The sequence below is a fragment of the Grampus griseus genome (assembly GCF_964374135.1).
Source record: "Grampus griseus genome assembly, chromosome: 10".
Lineage (NCBI taxonomy): Eukaryota > Metazoa > Chordata > Mammalia > Artiodactyla > Delphinidae > Grampus > Grampus griseus.
The window spans coordinates 11,789,068-11,809,488 of record NC_139004.1 but is presented as its reverse complement, the minus strand read 5'-3'; the positions used below and the strand labels follow the sequence as shown (position 1 = coordinate 11,809,488).

Genomic DNA, 20,421 nt, shown 5'->3' with positions numbered 1-20,421 from the left:
TGGTCAAGGTGCTAGCGGATTTGGTTCCGAGAGGTCTGCAGCTGGTCCTCACTTGACAGGGAGAGCATCAACCCCATCCTCAGGGCCCCACCCTCATGACGTCTAGAATAATCACCTCCCAAATGCCCACCTCCAGAAACCATGACACTGGGATTGGGCTTCACCATAGGAATTTGGGCAGGTGGGGGGGCACCCAAACATTTAGTCCATAACACACACACCCTGGCAAATCTGACCCACAGATCTGAGCACAGTGAGACGTTATGCCGAGAGGGCATGGGGAGGTGGGACAGTGAAGAAGAGAGCAGTAGAGACTCTAATGCTTGTTCAGTTTAGTTCAGCAGACATTTCCTGAGCACCTGCTAAGTGCTCAGCAGAGGCAAAGAGAATATGAAAGTGCCTCTCAGGAGAGCCCATCCTCAGGGGATGAGGACACAGCAGAGGCTGCAGCTTCAGAAGTCCCTCTTTGTTGGCCGTGAGCGCACTGAGACAGGGATGGGCTGTTACTGTCAGGTCCTTGTGGCCAGCACAGCCCAGTGCTGGGCAAAGAGAAGGAAGGGGTCGGTCAAGACGTGTTGAACGGATAGCAATTAAGTATTAAGGAATTGAATTTTCATGGTTTCAAGCACCTAAAAAAATGTCCTTCAAGTTTCAAAAAACTGTTGAGCTTTTTTTTTGTCAAGGTAAAAAAGAGTGGCCATACGTACATTGCCAATATGTGTGGTTTTGAAAGCACTGAGGAAGAATATTGGAGGCCTTAGGCGTTTCAGCTTCCTGCCTCAGCTGGAGCAGAAAAGATGGTCACAAATAACAAACAGACCTCTCCACACAAGGCTGTCCAGGGCCATCCCTTAGACTTCCCAGCCTGGGAGTCACACACCCCTTCCTTACAGCACATTCCTCTCCAAGGATGAACACTCTTTCATTTAGAAGAATCAATCAGAATAAGAATCTCTACAGTGAACATGGTATCTTACACTCATTCCACTAAATCAGAAATAGCAGTCTGAATTTTTCTCACTTTCCAAAGCATCATTTTTTTAGTTAAGACAAAGGCATGGAAAGTTTTATCCAGAACATGATCTAAGGGTGAAGGGACGTCTGTGCCCACTGGGATTGTCGTGAGACTCGGAACCACAGAGGGCGGAGTCTCATGCACTTGAAGGGGAGCGAGGGCAGTGCCCATCGTGCTGAGGAGCAGTGGGGACCTGGGGCCCACGCATGCCCAGCAGCTCCAAGTGCCATTAGGACGCGATGAGGTGTTTTGTAAGACCCTGACGCAGGTTTTCTCTTCCACCTGACAAGACTCCCATTTTCTCAGAAAAATATCTATTGCTTTCACTTTGTTGCTAAGCACCTGGGTATCCTGACAGTGTGTAGTTAGTTGTGACCACATCCCTCACCTTGAAGATGTCCTGTCTGTACCTGTGTGTTCCCACTGTTAGACCTTGGGTTCCTGGCATCTCTGCTGGGCTGGTAGTTGTCAAATCTTGTGTGGCCAGGGGCGCCCCCTGTGCCCTCAGACACTCTGACTCAGCCCCTGCGTGTCCCAGTGCCTGGGGAGGGCAGGAGGATGTTTGGGCTAGTGATAAACCCAGTAGGTCTGGGGTAGGGCCCAAGAATGTGCATTTCCCACAAGTTCCCAGGTGATGCCGAGGCTGCTGGTCTGGGGTCCACATCTTGAGAACCACTTCTTTAGGGCGCAGAACAAGGACACAGTCATAGGACAAGCATATCTAATTGTACTGGATTCTGTCACAAATACCCACACCAGTTTACAGTCTCTCAGAAGCCGTATGTGCGTGCTCTACTCACTCCACAGCTTTGTCAACACTTGGTAGTGTCAGATAGTTAAAATTTTTCACAGATTTAGATGTATGAAATGATACTTTATTTTGGCTTTAATCTGCAGTTCCTTGATTGTCCGTTTTTCTACTGGTTGGTTGTCTTCCTTTAGAGTCTTACACTCGTGGTATCGGCCTTTTCTGATGTCTGGTGCAGATACCTTCTCTCAATCTGTGGCTTCTCTATTCTACTGTGGCCTTTGCTAAATGTGTTTATTTTTAAGCTTTGCCCACTTTATTTTCTTGCTTATGGTTTGTACTTGTGTCTTGTTTAGGCAGTCCTTCCCTCCAAGTTATAAGGATACTCTGCTGTGTTTTATTCTAAAAGTTTCTCTGTTTTCCATTTTATATATTTGGGCCCTAAATCCACGACCAGTTTGTTTTTGTGTGCATTGGGAGGTAAGGATCTGACTTTCATTCTTCCCAGCAGTAACCGTCTATCTCAGCACCAGTGTTCTCTCCACTGCTCACATGGTCTTCTGTCAGTTTCAGTACAACTGAGTCTTTTCTAGGCTTTCTTTTCTATTCCAGTCTTCTGTTTGTCTGGCCTTGAGCCAAACCGTACTATCTTAATTTTAATTCTTCATTAAATAGTGGTTCTCAACCAGGGGCAACTTTGTCCCCTCGGGGACCCATGGCAACGTCTGGAGAGTTCTCTTTGTTGTGATTGAGGTGGGGGGGTCTGTAAGTGTCCATTTGAAAAGGCTTCTAAATTGGCTTGTTCAGATGTTTCCTGTTAATACTCAATTTTGGATTGCTTAATCATCAAAGAGGTACATTAGATCTTCATTTCCCCCATGATTATGGACTTGTTACCATTTTCCTTGTGATTCTTCTGTATTTTGCTTTATAAAAATAACCACAAGATATATAGTCACATAGAAATTCTGAATTACCTTCCTGGTGAATTGAACCATTAAAAAAATCAAAGCGGGGGCTTCCCTAGTGGTGCAGTGGTTAAGAATCCGTCTGCCAATGCAGGGGACACGGGTTCGAGCCCTGGTCCGGGAAGATCCCACATGCCGCGGAGCAACTAAGCCCATGTGCGACAACTACTGAGCCTGCGCTCTAGAGCCCGCAGGTCACAACTACTGAAGCCCGTGTGCCTATACAGCCTGTGCTCTGCAACAAGAGAAGCCACTGCAATGAGGAGCCTGCGCACGGCAACGAAGAGTAGCCCCCACTAGCTGCAACTAGAGAAAGCCTGCGCATGGCAACGAAGACCCGATGCAGCCAAAAATAAATAAAATTACTTAATTTAAAAAAAAAGGAACAAACTACTGATACATGCTGTAGTGTGGATAAACCTCCAAAAAAAGAAAACACCACTAAGTGCTGTATTTTACCCCAATAATGCTTTTGTTTCCCCTTCAAGTCTATTTTTGGATATTTATATAGCCATGTCAGCTTTCTTCAAGTTAGTTGTTTGCCCACTTCCCATTTTTCCTTAAATTTTTTTAATGTTCCTGTTCTTATATTTTAGGAATGTCTCTTACAAACAGAATAACTAGATTTTATCACTTAAAGGAAATATTTTCAGGAAAATAGGAAGCACCAAATCAGATGATAGTAATGAAGCCAGGCAGCCAGTGATCACAGCAAACGTAAGTGAGCCAAACTTGACACGGAACATCATAAAACTGGCTTCGTTACCGTCTTATTTGGTGCTGTTTTCCTGCAAGTGTTCCCTATGCTTTTGGTCCAGTTATTTTTCTCCCCTCTTTAAGAGAATGGCACAGACAGAAAAAACGGGAGGCTCTGCTCCTTTCAAAACTGAAGTCAAAGCCAGGCTGAAACACCACGAAGGACTCCACAGTCACAAAGAAAACCCGTGTTTTCCCCACCTTCTCCCCGACAGGAGAGCAGCCCCCAGAGGCACGACCTTGACCCCTGTGCACTCATGTCCCCCTGACGGGTCAGCCTTGCAGGAGCCCCAGGGCAACACCGCCCCGGTGTCCCCTGTGAAGTGGCCGTGATTCCTGCGCAGCCCAGGGCAACGGTGATGGCACATGTCACCCGGCTCCTCTGCCTTGGATGTTGCCACCTTGAGTGCGATGTTGTCTCAACTGCAACAAGCTTCACCTGCTTTGATGCTGAGCCTTCATGATTTCTTGTGCCCAGAGACAATCAGATTCCCACCTTCCTGCCAGACACGACGGGGATCTGGCTCTCGTCAAGCTGCCTCTCCCGTCATTATCGTCCAGTCTTTCCAATTCAGCTGGAGTAAATTCCCCGAATTTCATACTATCGTGATTATTTTACTCAGAGTTTTATATATACTCACAGACTTACACGTCTCTTCCGTGCACTTGGGCCTCCCTCCCGGGACCCATGCCCTCTTCCCTCCTCCTGTGGTCCGACGTTTGCTGAGAGCAGGCGTAGGGGGGACTTGTATCTCACACTTGATCTTAAGAGATATTTACTTCACCTCTTTGAATTTATTATTCCACTGTCTTCTGACTCCTGTTGTTGAGCTGTAGGTCTAATTATTTCCTTATCTTTCCTAATCTGCTCTTTCTCTTTGATGTGCATCATTTCGCTGCAGTGGATTAGGTGAGGATTTCTTTCATCTGTCTTGCTTGAATATATTTTGTTCCTAAATCCTGCGTGTCTGATCTTTCAGCAAATCTGGAAGATAATCAGCGAATACTGCTGGTCCCTACAGTCTCCATTCTCATTCTGGAACTGTCAATATGTAAACTTTTGCATTTTCCATTTCTCTTAAGCTCTTTCATACTTCCCACTTATTTCGTCCACTAATTTTCTATTTGGCTCTCACCTCTTTAACTTGTGCCCGAAGTTTTAAATTTCAGTGATTTTTCCTATTTGGAGGTTATTTGGCTTTTTTTCAAATGCCTGATCTGATTTTTGACACCTTGTTCATTGTTCGATTCAACGTTTTCATTCTTTAAAATATTTAAAGCCACTTTGAATTCTCGGGAAAAGATGCTAATAGTCTTTGTTTCTGCTGGCCCGCACTCATAGTGACATGTGTACTGTAAATTCCAGATTGGATTGGATTTTGTGTTTATATTCCTTTGAGATCCTGGGTTAAGGACGTGTCCATATCCAGAAATTTCTATTTGCTTGTGACAGGCAGCGTCATGCCTGGGATGATAAGTTACCTGGCTTGTAGTTTCTGGACCACAGAGGCAGTTTAAATATGAACGCCAGACCCTGGAGGCACCCCTCACTGTGCCCAGGCTCAGACTTCTAGTCCTATAGTGTCTTTCTGCTGGTGGGCTGATTTTTTTTTTTAACACCTTTATTGGAGTATAATTGCTTTACAATGGTGTTAGTTTCTGCTTTGTAACAAAGTGAATCAGTTATACGTATGTTCCCATATCTCTTCCCTCTTGCGTCTCCCTCCCTCCCACCCTCCCTATCCCACCCCTCTAGGTGGTCACAAAGCACCGAGCTGATCTCCCTGTGCTATGCGGCTGCTTCCCACTAGCTATCTACCTTACATTTGGTAGCATATATATGTCCATGTCTCCCTCTCGCTTTGTCACAGCTCACCCTTCCCCCTCCCCATATCCTCAAGTCCATTCTCTAGTAGGTCTGTGTCTTTATTCCTGTCTTACCCCTAGGTTCTTCATGACATTTTTTTCCCTTAAATTCCATACATATGTGTTAGCATACGGTATTTGTCTTTCTCTTTCTGACTTACTTCACTCTGTATGACAGACTCTAGGTCTATCCACCTCATTACAAATAGCTCAATTTCGTTTCTTTTTATGGCTGAGTAATATTCCATTGTATATATGTGCCACATCTTCTTTACCCATTCATCCGATGATGGGCACTTAGGGTGTTTCCATCTCTGGGCTATTGTAAATAGAGCTGCAGTGAACATTGTGGTACATGACTCTTTTTGAATTATGGTTTTCTCAGGGTATATGCCCAGCAGTGGGATTGCTGGGTCGTATGGTAGCTCTAGTTGTAGTTTTTTAAGGCCCCTCCGTACTGTTCTCCACAGTGGGCTGATTCTCTCTCTAGTCTGTGCTTTCACCGCAGGGAGCTCTTGGTTGCAACTCGCCGGCTTGCAGATGCTCAAACTTTGCTGTTAAGATGAAGACTAGAGAAATGTCACAAGGGCAGAGAAGACTCCAAATGGAATTGTAGTAAAGCTGGGGGCAACCACAGCCAGAGGTGTCTGGCAGGAATGTCAGCCTCTCTGAGTCAGCGCCCACCTCCGAAGCCAAGAATTGTCTGATGCAGAAAGGGTTCCCTTCAGCACCTGCAAGCAGAGGGCTGGGGGTGAAAAGGAAAACTGCTGTGGCAGGTGTAAGAGGTAATAGTAACCAAGGTTAAGCTAGGATGGATTTAAAGTACCAAACTGGGACATGTCAATAATACACTGCTCCAAAGTCTATTTTAAAAGTCTGGAGTAGCGGGAGATATTTTACACCTAGAAAACACAATGTGCTTTTAGCCTAACACAGTGGAAGCTCACCTTTTAAAGTGTTATTAAATGACAGATGGTCTAACCTCTTCCTGTGCCGGTCTCCCCAGAGCCCATGGGCAGCATGTCATCCATGGAAGTGAATGTGGACCTGCTGGAGCAAATGGACCTGGTGGACATCTCTGACCAGGAGGCCCTGGATGTCTTCCTGAACTCCGGTGGCGAGGGGAACACTGTGCTGTCCCCTGTCTCAGGTAGGGGTGACAAGTCTGCACACACTGAGTCACACCTAGTTCCATGACTTCCCTGCACATGGAGAACCGATACAGGGCGGTTCGGTTGCACAAGGCGTGCACAGATCTTCTTGTCCCACTAACCCATTCCACGCCCAGTCTGGCTTCACAGAAGTGGACAAATGAAACATTGGCTGTTGTGGTTGTTTCTTAGCGACTCTCAGGGCTTTACCCAGACACCTTCAGTGAACAGGGAGCTTTCTTAAATGGTGTGTTCTTTCTCCTCTGGCTCACAAGTTACTTTGAGTGGGGTTTTTGTGGCTAAGCACTAGAATTTGGGGGAGGTGGGAGCTCTTCTGTGTGGCTCCCCCTCCCCCATTCGGCAGGTGTTTGATCTCTGCTGTGGGCAGGGCCAAGGTTTGTGTTCAGCACTCGGCTCATATTTTAAAAATTAGGCGCAACCCTGTGGGCACGTTACCTCCATTTAATGCCTTCCCGAAATTCCATGTTCATTCAGTGTGTACTTACTGAGGCTTTGGCCCTATACCTGGACTCAATTTATTTTAAATTTTGGACCATTCCTTCTGGGTGGGTGGTCTTCGCAGACGCCATTACAGAGAACGCGTTTAAGTTTCTGCCACGTACAAAAGAAGGCAAGGCCAGCCCTTCAGCAGCACCTGCCCCTTCACTGGTGGCCCCACTCCACGGGCTACCGTCCTCACAATTGAGGCCCGGGGCTTCCTGTCCACGTGTGTCTCTAAGGTCTCCACAAAGCAGCTCCGTCCGTCGTCTCCCCTTCCCGGGAACTGCGTGAGCAGTGCCGTCCCAGGGAGGGAGGCCCTTGTCCCGCCGAGAAGGCCGGCCCCTTCCCAGGGTCAGGAAGAAACTCCATCACCTGTGTATGGTTTTGATTCCTCTAAGAGGATCCACAAGGGCTTTCTCCTAACGTCCATTTCTTTCAATTATTTCAAAGGATATACAGAGGTAAATCTAGATTATCAAGGTTACCAGGAGTGCTCCTCAAAGAAATGCAGTGTTCGCGGTTTGGCCTTGAGCACAGTGCTTTATTGGATACTGGAAAGGGTTCGGGATCTTTCCACGTGTCACAGGTGGCAGAAGGGTCAGCTCGGGCCCTGGGCTGCCTTGGGCGTCACCTAGCTCAGCATTTTCTGGGGGCAGTCCCTGCACTGCCATGGGGCCTGGTTCTGCAGCCTGCACGTCACAGGAACAGAGAACTCCCACCCGCTTTATATTCTATGCAAGTTCAAATGACCATCTTCAGGGGCAGTTCTCAGATGCAGCACTTTTAGGACAGGCTCGACTCTGCTTTATTTTGCAGGGCCTGAAGCGAGCCCCGGTCAGGATGAAGTTACTCTTCAGGTTCCGGATGCCTCCCGGGCCACCCGGCCGTCCTCAGCTGCACCCTGCACCGACCCAGCTGCCCAGGACCCCAGCGAAGTGGGGGAGTCCCCCGTGGTCCAGTCTGACGAGGAGGGAGTGGAGGTGGACACCGCCCTGGCCACCTTACACACTGACGACAGTGACTCCTAAACCCGGGTGTCCGCGCTCTGGCCACCTTCAGAGGATGACACAGCTGTGCCCAGAGGCCCACGGGGAAGGCAGGTGGATTTAGGGAGGCTCTCGATTTTTACAGTTGCCAATAATGTGTGAGAAACTGACTGAAACAACAGCTACAATAAAGTTTGAGGACCGCAAACACAGCCAGTTTGTACAGAAGGGCTGCTAAACACACACGTTCTGCAGGCCTCACCGTGCGGGCTAGGCCAGGAAATTCGGTGTCCACGCCGGCTCGGCACTGAACGGCGAAGCCCTCTGCAGGCAGGAAGCTGTGCTTCCTCTCGGCTCTAACCAAGTTTGGGTTTTCATCTGATCATTACAAAAATTATGAAGTCCAACAAGCACGGCCTACCTTAATAGACCACACACCTGGGCCCAGAGGAAGAGAGAGAAACCGAAGCCAAGCCCACCGGCCATCGCTCCTGGCGGGACCCCGCTCCCCCAGGGACGTGTTTTCCCCTCTCCCTGCTCGCTCACAGCCCACAGACGAGGGGCAGGCTGGCGCGAGGAGGGGCGGCTGCGGCCCTGCACCCTCGTGGCCACGCTGCCCGCTGGGGTCCAGGGGCCCCACAGAAAATGAGAGGCAAACGGAAGCCGTTTGGTTTTTGTTCAGAGACCATCCAGGTAACTGCCAGCAGAGGGAAAGTGAGATTAAAGATTAAAATTCGCTGTTCACTCCACTCCCTGGCCAGTGGGACAGACCCCCGCAGCCCGTTTATCGGAAAACACCTCATTCCATTCACTCTTTTCCACAAGACAAACAAGTGTCCAAAAAACTTTGTTTTTATTATTAAACCTTGTAGTACAAACCTGAAAAGTAAACAAAAAACTGGCAATAAACAACATGAAGTCTTCCCTCCCGGGGGAGGGGTGCAGAGCAGCGCTAATAAATTAAACGTCAGACCGTAAGCCGTAGGCAGAAGTTCACTGTCCAAAAAGAGGGCAAGAACACACAGCAAGGCCATGAAAACCGGACAAGCACATTGGAAAACACGACTCTGCTCATGTCATTGTTAAATATTCCAACACAGTTCAGTCTTCTGCCAACGACAACCGACAAAGTGTCACAGGACGCTCCTGACAAGACAGCCCCACCGGCGAGCTCAGTGCAACACGGGCAGCTGCGGGATTGGTGAATCCAATTATGAAACAAAGAACAGCTTGTGAAAACAGTTTCCCTTTTTTATTCCACACATACTGTACACACAACCGGAGAAGGGCAACAGCTACTCCATTATTATTTTTTTTGTTGTTGTTCAGTGATGTAAGCAGCACTTATAAATGTTACAAGAAAAACCCTGTAAGCATCCAATCCAACCGATGAAGAAACTGAAGTGTAAGGCTTTTCTTCATCTCGTCTTCTCACCCCCTCCCCTCCCCCACCCAGAAAAAGGCTCAAGTATTTAAAACAATTTACAGGCGTATGTACAAAAGGGACGGGATTTTTTTTTTCTTTTTGTTACAACATGAAGAGAAAAAATAGACCAGATGAGCGCAGATACATTTTCACATTCAAAAAGAAGAACGGCAGACCTCCTAGTGGCTCTAGATGTGATCGCCAACAGAACGAGTTTAAAAAGAAAGATTAATGCTGACCTGTGAAGGTGTAAAACAACAAGCTGTGAGATGAAGACGGAATGTTAGAAAGATTGCACATCCATGACGAAGAAGCACTTAACGGCTTCAATCACTTTTTTCCTTTTTTTGTTTTAAGGATGCTATTGAAGGGTTTTTTGATAAAGTAGCCAACAGCACCAAAAAATAACAGAATGGATTTCCTAATGAAATCAGGCACAGGTTTCCCTCACGCGACCCCCTCCAAGGCAGGCAGTCTTTTTCTTCTCTTTCCTTTTTTTCCTTAAACAGATGCATAGTGATGTGCTGGTAAAGAGAACCTAGTCACTCCGACCTCCTCATTTTGCCTATGGTTAGGAAACAACGTCCACCTTCAGCTGCCATAACCGCCCAAAGAAACAAAATGGGGACTCTCCGGTTTTAACAATTACAAACTCATCCTGCACATGACAGAAGAAAAGACAGCCAAAGTAAAGCCATTTCTTTCAAGTTTTGTGTGTGTGTGTGCGCGTGTGTGTGTGTGTCTCCTATCCCTTTTCCTCTCTAGAAAAAAATCTGCTCACATTACTGATGGTTTTAAAATTTGTTCTCCAAACTTTACCCTCTTCAAAACTGGGTTAAAAAAGCCTTTTTTTCCCCCAACAATTACAAAAAAAAAACAAAAAAAAACAAAAACAACACAAACAAAAATCAAACAAAAAGGCTTTTGTCAGCCACAAGGGGCGATACAAATTAATAACAGCCCCTCAAGGGTTTTAAAACAGTGAATATACGGCAGTTTCAAAAATCTGACTGCAGTATCTAGGTATTCTAAGTACAAAAAAAGTTCAACAGTTTAATGCTAAAACAAAATTAGTTCTCTAAAACCAGAAGAAAATCTTCTTCAGAGCTAGTGCAAAGACAGCTTGTATCCTACAGCCAGTACTCCAAACTAGAATATAATAATTACAGAAAAATATCTATCCCCGGCCCACGGTGCTGGCGTCTTCACGAGGAGGAGGCAGCGGCGAGCCGGGAGGGCGGCACGTCCACCGTCGCTCTCTTGCGGGGCCCTCTTTTTGGTGTGGGTTTACCGAGACAGTTCTCAATGCTGCCGTTTTTACCAGATACCTTGCCACAGATCTGATTGACCAGGCTGATAATTTGTTCCTGTTTCGGGTTGAAAGGAAGACACAGGATTAGCCAACGGAAGAGCGTCGCCAGGACCCCCCAGGGAGTCACCTTCATCAAACCAGTCAGAGCGGCACCGAGGGGGTGGGGTGGGGAGGGCTGGGTGGCCTTGGAAATCCGCCCCGAGGTTCCCGGGTGCGGCGGCCTGGGAGCTGGTTAGGACAACAACTTCCCGAGACCAAGGTCCCCTGGCCAGGCACCTAAACGAAACACTCCTTCTCGGGGAGAAACCTGCCTTTCCTCATCTGGAAGCCAAGGAAACGGTACGCCAGGTCCTTTCCTGATGGGCAGCTTCCTAACCCCACTTCCCCCTCCAGGGAGCCCAGGAGCGCCCCCTGGTGGCTGTAAAGTCCAAACGTTCACGAGCTGAAAGCCCTGAAATACCTGCAGCCCCGAAACCAGAGTAAGTGTGGGGCCGTTTCCTTAGAGCTGCTCTCCCATCTGGTCTGTGCCTTCACCCGTGTCCGTGAGGTCCCTCGCCGCCGAGACAACACAGCAGCAGGCTTCCTGCTGCCGCCACCGGGGCACCTCCTTGGGGCTGAGAGGCCGCCCGGGGCCCCAGCAGGAAGGGGAGGGCTGGGAAGTGAGGGGAGACTCAGGCCTGAGTGCCCAGGGCCCCTCGCCTGGCTCCCTGCACGGTGACAGATGCCTGGGGGCTGCTTGTGGCGCTCTCTGCTACTCTGGAGCCTACTTAACCTGCTCTTGCAGATGAATACAAACACGTGTCTATAAACGTTTCTCATTCCCTCCTCAGCGAAGGGGAGAGCACAAGCGCAGCAAGAGAACCATCTATCTGTTGGCGTCAAAAATACACGTGTAACTTTAACACAACTCGCAACCATCCAGTTTTAAAAGAAACCACGTGGAGGAGTATTAAAATGGCCCATGTTCTGACATACACTGCAGAGCACCTGCTGGAGCCAGGGACGGACAGACCAGGAGGACACGGGGACAGGAGGCCACTCCTTCACTCAAGCCTGAGGGTCAGCCTAGTCCGGGCCCAGGCCTGCTCCCAGGCACTGCAGACATCGTTGGGCCACTTAAAGCACTTAGGATACACATGCTAATGAAGAACAAACAGATGAGCTTCAGTAAAGCCCAGTTACCTGCAGCTAAAGCCACCTGGGCAGCAGGGGGTCCGAGGAGGCAGCCGCCCGCCCGCCTGCACCTGTGGGACCGAACAGCTGGACAGAGGGGTCTGACTGCTGGGCACCAGGGCTCAGACCAGAGCTGTGCTCTCAAAAGCCATTTCTGAGATCCAACCCAGAGCTGGAAATTCCCCAATTAAAAAAAGAAAAAAAAAATACAGTTCAACTCAACAGGGAACTGACTTGTGATTTTCATTTACTAAAACAGGCCACTGGCAAAGTAGGAGGCTGACAAAACCTTTTCCCTATGCGTGAGAACCAATGATTAAGCTTCAGACCGACAGACCCTACTACATATGTGATTCTTTTCCAGGATTTTGGTCACATCAAGACACCTAGCTCCAAGATGGGCTGGAGGTGGAAACTAACCCACGTTTTGTCGAGCTTCAGAATCATCTCGAGAAGCCCCAGCGCCGCCGGCTGTACCCTGCGAGTTGCCAGAGATGCTCTGACTCAGACACGAGGGTTTATTTTTAACCGTGTTCTGACATTTGCTGTTCAAGTGAAGAAGCAGGGAGGGGAAAGTGGTTATTGCCTTCGCTGAACATGCTCTTTAAAAACAAAGAAGATGCAAAGAGATCTATTTTCAGCTTTCCAATCTTACAATTTAGCCAAAGGCTTCTGATCAAGTCTGACCACAGCCTGAGACCCCACGGGTGCCCCCATTGCCTCCCGGGGCACCCGGCCCGGCCCTGCCCGGGGCTGCCATGTGTGATGGCCGGATGAGGCCGCCTTACGTGGGACTGTTGGCCCCAGGTTTCAGGGGCAGTGGGGATGGGAGAGCCGGCAGGTTCCACCCTCAGAGAGGGGCTCACGGCCAGACACCACAGGGAGGAGGACGCTTCTCTGGAAGAGGGCGGGCCAAGAGGGGCAACGGGGTCCCCAGAGCAGTCTCCCAAGGTGACCCCCCACAAAAAAGGGCCACGTGTCTCCGGAGCTGCGAGCTTGTACCCGGAAACGCAATCGCAGAGCAGCCTGGAAGCACGTAAAACACACGTGACGGGACGAGCAAGGCCGCTCTGGAAGCGGAGCCCTCAGCGCTCCGGGCCGGCTGAGCAGCGCCCTCCCCGTGGGGGCACCTAACGGGCAGTGGAGACCAGCCGACACAGAAAGCGCCTCATGTGGACCTGCCTCTGGGGACGGCTGCGGTTTTCAGACAGGGTGGAACTGGGATTTATTCAGAAGTTGAAGCCTTCAGGAGCAAACAGTGAAAGGCTCCGTGTCTGCCGAGGCCCCGGGGTAAGGACAAGGGCACGGGTGCTGCCCATAGCTCAGCAAGTGGCCGCAGGCTCTGAAGTTCACCATGCGCAGACCCACAGCAGAACCGCTGGCAGCTGCGGGGGAGGGACACCGACACGGGCAGACGGGCACGGCGATCGGCACTTTGTGTCCCAGAGGCCCCGGCCCCGCGGGGCTGGGGCCAGGAAGGCTCCTCAGGCCGAGTCCCGGGCTGCTCTGAGGACACAGAGACCAGATGGACGCAGCCACAAGGCCCCCGAAGCGGCCCTCGGCCTGGAGGGAAGGGGAGCCCTGGCTTGGCCCTGCCGATTTCGGTCTCGGTCTGTTCTGGGCCCCGACTGGAGATGAAGGCACAGTCCCCTCCAGACAGTGGGGCAGCCACGCCCTGAAACCGAACTCCTTACGAACCGAGGCACCGAGGCCAGGAGGGAAAGCAGAGCTGAGCGCGCTGCGGACAGGCTCGCTCGGGCACGACAAAGCGCGGACAAGGACAAAAGTCCCTGCAGCCTCAGCTCCTGGTCTCTCCAGGCCAGTGGAACTCGAGCCGGACCTGCCCACTCCCCCACCTTGGCGCAAGGAGCTACCTTCCCACCACGTCAGGCACCGTCCGGCCAGAAGGCACCTGGAACCAGGCCGGCTGCACGCGGTCACGACGAGCTGTGACATGGACCACGCGGGCAGGGGACCGCTGCCACCCCGCGAGGCACTGACCTCGTCGTAGCGGTACATGAGCTTCAGGCCGCGGCAGGACTTCTGCTTCTCCACGTGGCGCAGGGCACACTCCAGGCAGAAGACCACATTCTCGTTCTCCTGCACGACCTGCGGGACGAGAGGCACCCGAGGCTGAGGGGACTCGGGGGTGGGGGACAGGGGGGTGTCCCGGGAGCAGAGTGTGGGAGGTCACCGCCCAGGCCAGGGGCGTCTGTGACCCAGAGACATGGGATACTGACGAGAACACCAACAAGTCACCGGGATCGTCAACCAGGAAACAAGTAAGTGACCATCTGTGAGCTGCACCCAAAGGCCTCGAGGGCCCTCCTGGCTCCTGTGCACTTTCCCGCCAGAGGGTCTGAGCGCGGCGGGCTGGTGGGCAGGGGCTGAGGGTTCTCAGGGCTCCTGAGACTTCTGGTTCAAAAACTACGCTGGTACAAAAGGTGCCAGAATGGCCACACCCTGGACGCTTCGGCGACAACGCGTGTTGCTCCTGCTCTTGGGCGGCTCGGTTGGTCCAGCTGGTTTACACCACCTCGGGAGGCAGCACCTCTGTCCACACTCCAGCCAGCACGGTTCCTGACCCTTGCCACGCAAGCCTGAATCTCCAGTGCCCTGAGGGTGCGCTGGCACCAGGGATGGGCCGAGGCCCCGCAAATGCTCAGAGCTGTGTGTGTGTGGGCGGGGGGGGCGGGGGGGCATCCCTCACCCCAACCCTGACTCCCGGTCCTGGTCTGACTCAGTGTAAACAATGCAGAAATGCTGCCTTGACACACCAGATGCAAAGGATCACAGGTCTTTTCATGAGGATTCAACGGGAAGACCTAGGTTTCTTATCTTCATTGTTGCTAAGCAAAGACAAGAAAACAAGCTGGGGACTTCCCTGGTGGCACAGTGGTTGGGAATCTGCCTGCCGGTGCAGGGGACACGGGTTCAAGCCCTGGTCTGGGAAGATGCCACATGCTGCAGAGCAACTAAGCCCGTGCGCCGCAACTACTGAGCCCGTGCGCCTAGAGCCCGTGTGCCACAACTACTGAGCCCACACACCACAACTACTGAGCCCGTGTACCACAACTACTGAAGCCCACGCACCACAACTACTGGAGCCTGCGCACCTAGAGCCCGTGCTCCGCAACAAGAGAGGCCTGCGCACCGCAACGAAGAGGAGTCCCCGCTCACCGCAACTAGAGAAAGCCCAAGCGCAGCAACAGAGACCCGATGCAGCCATAAATAAATAAATAAATAAAAGTAAATAAATTTATAAAAAAAGAAACAAAAAAAATAAGCTGTAGGAATAAGGAAATGACACTTATTGGCACAAACACATCACCCGGGGCTGAGGACAGGAACAGACGTACATACGAAACAGTGAACAAAAACATATAAACCCCTTAGTACCTAAGCAATGAAAAGCGTCTATAAATAGAACTTCAGTTTTTACCTGTGTATTCAGGATATGTGCTTCTTAAAATGCCATTCTGGCTAAGAAAGCCTGGTGACAACTCTCAAGGTACAGCTTCGGAGGGAGAGCCTAAAAGTGAGCCCACAGGAAGGGACCAGGGCCACGTGAGGTCACAACAGAGTCACCCAGGCTCATGGGAAACACACGATGATTGTTTCCCACGAGAATAACCCCATTCTAATGCAAGAGGAACGAACACAGAACTATGCGGCTTTTATGAGCGATATTCACAAAACATTTTTAAGATCTGGGGAAATTCTTATGACTTGTTTGTTTTAAAGACAGCTTGATTCTTGACTGTATCCTCTAAAAAGCCTCTGGGAAAAGAAAGCTAGATAGAAGAAAGTATGTAAAGTGGGATGTGTGGTTGTTATGGACGGAATTATTACCCCCCTCCCCAAATTCAGACATGGAAGTCCTAACCCTCAGTAACTCCAGAGGTGACTTATTTGGAGAGAGGACCTTCAAAGACATAATCAGGGAAACTGAGGTCATAAGGGTGGGTTCTAGTCCAATATGACTTATATCCTTTTAACCAGAGATTAACACACAGAAGCACACAGAGGAAAGGCCCTGTGAGTCCCTGATGACACAACCACTGTGCCGCAGGGAAAAGCGACCGTCTATGATCCAGGGAGAGGCCTCAGAGGGAGCCAGCCCTGCTGACACATCGATCTTGGACTGCCAGCCTCTAGAACTATGAGAAGAGGGACTTCTGTTGCTCAAGGCAGCAGTCGGTGGTGCTCTGATACGGCAGCCCTAGCCAACTATTACAGTATTCCTCCCATTATTTCTCAGTGCTCTGACGTCTCACGTGTGACAAAGGGCATCTGGCTCAGCGGGAGTGGCCACGTAGTCCCCTCTTCTCTGCAGGGCAGCCAGAGGTGTGCCGGGGACACAGGGCGAGGGGGTGAGACGGCATCACAGTCACACGGCACATGGCCAGGAGGCCAAGAGTCAGACCTGGGACACGCTTGCCGCTCTGCACCTCGGTGGCCACGTGGGGCTGGTGGGGATGCACGAGGGGGGCATTGCGCGGGCACTTACTACCTAAGCTTCTCTCTGGGGAGGGGGATTCTGCCCAGGTAGGGAGAGGGCAATGGCATCGGCTGAGGCCACAGCAGCGGGGGGCGTTCCTGCGTTTACAGAGACCTGTGTCAGGGCAGCTGCCCACGGGAGGCAAGAGGCGGGTCTGCACTGTCCAGCTGGCCGTCCAGCAAGGCTTCTGGACGGGGTCGCCTCTGGCCTGGGATGGGGTCGGCATAGGGGACGCTAAGCATGTAACACAGCCCCAGGCTGGGCTGGATCAGCCCCTCAAGGAGGCTGCAGGAGCGACCAGGAAGGAAGGCAGACGGGCTGGACTGTCGCAGCTCAGGGGGCCGCCTTCCAGCCAGGAGCAGGCACAGAGAGGCTGGGGATAGGAGATGCTGCTTGAACCAGACAGATTTCCGAGTCCACGGGGCAGCAAGATCAGTCACAGGGCTGAAGAGAAGGTAAAAGAGACAAGGAAAGAGACCGGGGCGGGGGGCACGTCTCCGCAGGGCAGCTGCTTGAGGGAGGATGGGCAGGGGACAGAGAAACGCAGAGCTGGGGGTCAGGGAGATGGCGCAGCGGCCGTGAGGGAGGCGTGGGCTCACCATGGACAGGTAGCACAGGTGCTGACAGATCTGACACCTCCTCTCCGAGGTCTCCAGCTGCAGCCACTTCCGAGGCTTTTTCTTCCCGTCGGGCGCGGCACTGCTGCCCTCGTGGCTGCCATAGCGGGCGGAGGAATGGAGGCCGGCCTCGAACAGCTGCCGCCGCTGCCGCAGCTCCGTGTCCCTGTCCAGACACACGAGGCTCAGGGCGCCGAGTGGCTGGGCTGCGGGACCTCGGGGCCCAGCTTCCCCACCTGGGGCCTGCGTACGAAGTTGAAAGGCCAGACCACCCCCAAGGGCTCTCGGATGGCCGGGCCCTGCCTGCGGTGAACCCGGGGCAAAGCGCCCAGTGCCAGCCAGGGTGCCCCCACGCCCGGGCCAAAGACGGACGTGACAAACTATCTGCCGACGTCGGAATCAGAGGGTCAACACGCGCGTGAAGATCGTGTGCTGTCCAGCAGCTCCGCTGAGCCTCTGCAGGTCACGTGGGAAGCCACGCAAACGGTCACTTCAATTCCTGCCCTGTCTGCTCCTTCCCAGGGCCCTTCCTCGCTGGCGAGGGGCACCAAGGACCTGTGAGGCCAGGGGTTCAGGAGCTCCCTCCTGTCCATTTCCACAAAGAGGGTGCACCTCCTGCAGCATCGGCACCCCGAAGTCTTCGCCCGCTGGCCAAGCCCCAGGCGGGCCCTGCAGCTCCGAGCCGGTGGCCGGCGGTTTCCCACAGAGGACGGGCCGCACCCCCATCCCGCCCAGCCTGGGCCCCGGGGGTCCTGTGTTACCTGAGCTCGTCCAAAAGGGCTGAGATGGTACTGAGAGTGGGACCGTTTTCCTTTTTCGCTTCCGCTTGTGCGATCTGGTAGAGTAACTTCTCCATGGAGAATGGCTTAGCTATGTGGCGACGCTTCATCTCCTGCAAGGGGCAGTCACGTCCCTTTAGGGCAGAATTTTCAACGCTAGGCAGCGGTCAAGGGCTTTCTTTACCGGGGAGGGGTCGCTATCTGAATTTTCAAATGTTTAATTCCATCTGGATTCAAAGCAATTGAAAACTGTACGACAATCGTGTCTCCCTGGAGAAAGACACCAGACACCAGGTACTCGTGGCTCCGCCAGCGGAGAACTGTGTTTGCCTTAAACACCTTCAGTACTGACCTCCCAGTACCGCAGAGGGTAACAGAGCTTGACGACTTTCATGATACAGTCAACCTCTAACAGCTCTCCCTCTCTAAAAAAAACTCTCAGCCAACTCAGGTTTCCAAGACTCGCTTTGAAATTAAACATTATCTACACACAGACACACGCACAGGAACGCGTGCCAAGGGCCGCCTGCCTACCTTGGCTGTCTCGAAGCCCATACTCGTCCACTGGGTGGTGGCGAAGTGCACGGTCTCAGAGACGCTGTAGCCGCAACACACTTTGGACACAAAGGATCCCGGGAAGCAGACGACAAACTGGCCGCTCTGCTGCACCGTCCTGTGCACCTTGATCCCCTCCCTGCACAGCACCTCCGGGGAGATCTGTGGAGACGAGGGCTGAGCCGCGCGCCCACAAAGGGCCACCCTCCTGGGTGCCTCCCTCCCACCGTCCGGAGCTCTTTCCGCGACAGCCTGCCGGCCCACCTGCCCTCCAGACGGGGCATCGGGACTTAAGCCTGCTCCAGACACAGATTACGTTTTGTATGAAAGATGTTTTGTTTCTCCTTTAGAAAATAAAGAGACGTAACTCCTAAACAAAGGAGGAGGAAGTTCTAAACTGATACAGGCCCAAGAGTGACGACGATTCAGGCAAAGGCATGGCCGCTGTGAGCGCCCCGTGTCCCCACGGGCACTGACCGGTTGGACCGGGATCCGTGTGCACAGCACGGGGGCTGCTGCTTACCTTCTCCGAGCCAAACCTAGAGTGAGGCGGGCCCAGAGCGAAAGGAGACCCAGGCAGGGTCAGCGGAGGCCGGAAAAGCCTTGAGCTCAGGTTGTCAGAACACAATTCTAGGCTAAAGAGGTTCCCGGCAGCTCAGCAGACTCATGACCGTCTGAAAATAGGGTCAGCAGCCGCTGTGCTTATCCCTGAGTGAGCCTGACCAGAAGCCCAGGTGGCCCAGTCATCCAGCTGCCCAGCCCAGCCCAGTCGCCATTTACCAAAAAAAAAAAAAAAAACCACCAGGCCCGGAAATAGAGTCAAAGGTCCCCACGAGCATGAGTCCTGTGTCCTGGGCCATCAATCAGAGGAACGCACTTTAGTTTGGTTTTCATAAGAGAGGACATTTCGCTTATGCTGGATCCCTGGAGGATTGATTTTTCATTGTCCTCTTTACCTCTGAGGGGCAGGTCGACAAAGAGGGTGAGTTCATGAAACAACTGCGTTGGCCCCGCCACCTGACGCAAGCCCAGTCTCCACCACCATCTTGGCCCCCGTACCATGACGTTGCTCTCGAGCATCTGCAGGCCGGGGGTGCCGTTGGCTTGCAGCAGGGTGTGCACCACGTCCTCGAGCTTGTTCTCCTCCTCAGCAGGAATGCAATACCTGGGTGGTTTGGAATCAGGGCAGAAAGGGTTGACAAGGACCCTCTGCCCGGGAGCCCATCCTCCACACTCCCCCAGAGATGAGCGAACAGCAGCCTGGAAACTGGCCTTGGGCGCAGGAGGGGAGGTGGGCCTGCTCATAAGCGTCCCCAGGGTCTCTCCTCCCAGGGCAGCTCTGCAGCAGACAAGCATGCTCATCTTTTATATGCAGATCTGACCTAAGCGTGAGCCAAAAAGTCTTCAAACCAAAAGCAGATGTTTAAAAGCCCCTGTAAATCAGATCCAGACACACCCGCACGCTCAACAGCCTCTCATGAGCCTCCCAAGCTGCGATTATCGCTGGGCTGGCACCTGACACTTTTCTGTAGCAGACAGAGGACGCTGCAGGACCAGGATTTGGTGTGGAATACACAAGAGACACGCAGGACAGCCAGCACCACGAGGGCCTGCGTCAGGTGAAGGGAGCGGCCCCACAGGGGCTGGGGCTCCGACAACACGGACCCCGCTCTGGAGCCAAGGAGCTCGGGAAGATGGTGGGAGGAAACGCGGCCCGAACTCAACCAGAAGAACCTGGACCCTCAGTGCGATCCCAGGGCTCAGGAGAATGGGAACTGCCACTGACGTCCCAGGAGGACCCAGCAGGGACGCACCTGCCACCTGCGACTCCCGAGATCCTGGTGCCAGTGGTCAGCACGCGAGGCAGGCACCTGCAGCCTCCTCCGGGCCCCCTCCTCTGGGACCTCCCAACCCCGCCGTCCACAGGCTTCAGTGGGACATCTGACACCCCCGGAGCCGTGTGACAGGTCTTCAGGCTGCCCAGGCCTGGTGGGGAGGGTTCAAGTCCTGACTTCCGCTGCCGAGTGAGAGGAGGCTCTCACCACATCCAAGGCTCTTCTAAGGGCT

General features: G+C 52.4%; 2 protein-coding genes across 6 annotated transcripts in view; one reads left to right on the top strand and one right to left on the bottom strand.

Annotated features, from left to right (window-relative positions):
• Positions 1 to 10,124, top strand: part of DTNBP1 (dystrobrevin binding protein 1) — a 120,208-nt gene extending 110,084 nt beyond the window's left edge. Inside the window, exons 9-10 of the mRNA XM_082664388.1 lie at positions 6,360 to 6,503; positions 7,822 to 10,124. Coding sequence (XP_082520514.1) covers positions 6,360 to 6,503; positions 7,822 to 8,033 — 356 coding nt within the window. The 3' untranslated portion in view covers positions 8,034 to 10,124. The remainder of the gene's footprint in view (positions 1 to 6,359; positions 6,504 to 7,821) is intronic.
• Positions 10,125 to 10,276: 152 nt separating this feature from the next.
• Positions 10,277 to 20,421, bottom strand: part of JARID2 (jumonji and AT-rich interaction domain containing 2) — a 241,439-nt gene continuing 231,294 nt past the window's right edge. For 3 of the 5 annotated variants that reach the window (XM_082664384.1, XM_082664386.1, XM_082664385.1), the window contains 5 exons: positions 19,414 to 19,519; positions 18,334 to 18,516; positions 17,782 to 17,912; positions 17,003 to 17,186; positions 10,648 to 14,011 (listed from right to left, as the gene is read on the bottom strand). In XM_082664384.1, coding sequence (XP_082520510.1) covers positions 13,148 to 14,011; positions 17,003 to 17,186; positions 17,782 to 17,912; positions 18,334 to 18,516; positions 19,414 to 19,519 — 1,468 coding nt within the window. In that variant the 3' untranslated portion in view covers positions 10,648 to 13,147. Of the gene's footprint in view, positions 14,012 to 17,002; positions 17,187 to 17,781; positions 17,913 to 18,333; positions 18,517 to 19,413; positions 19,520 to 20,421 lie in introns of all 5 variants that reach the window. The other 2 variants (XM_082664387.1, XR_014297358.1) reach the window with 2 other exon arrangements.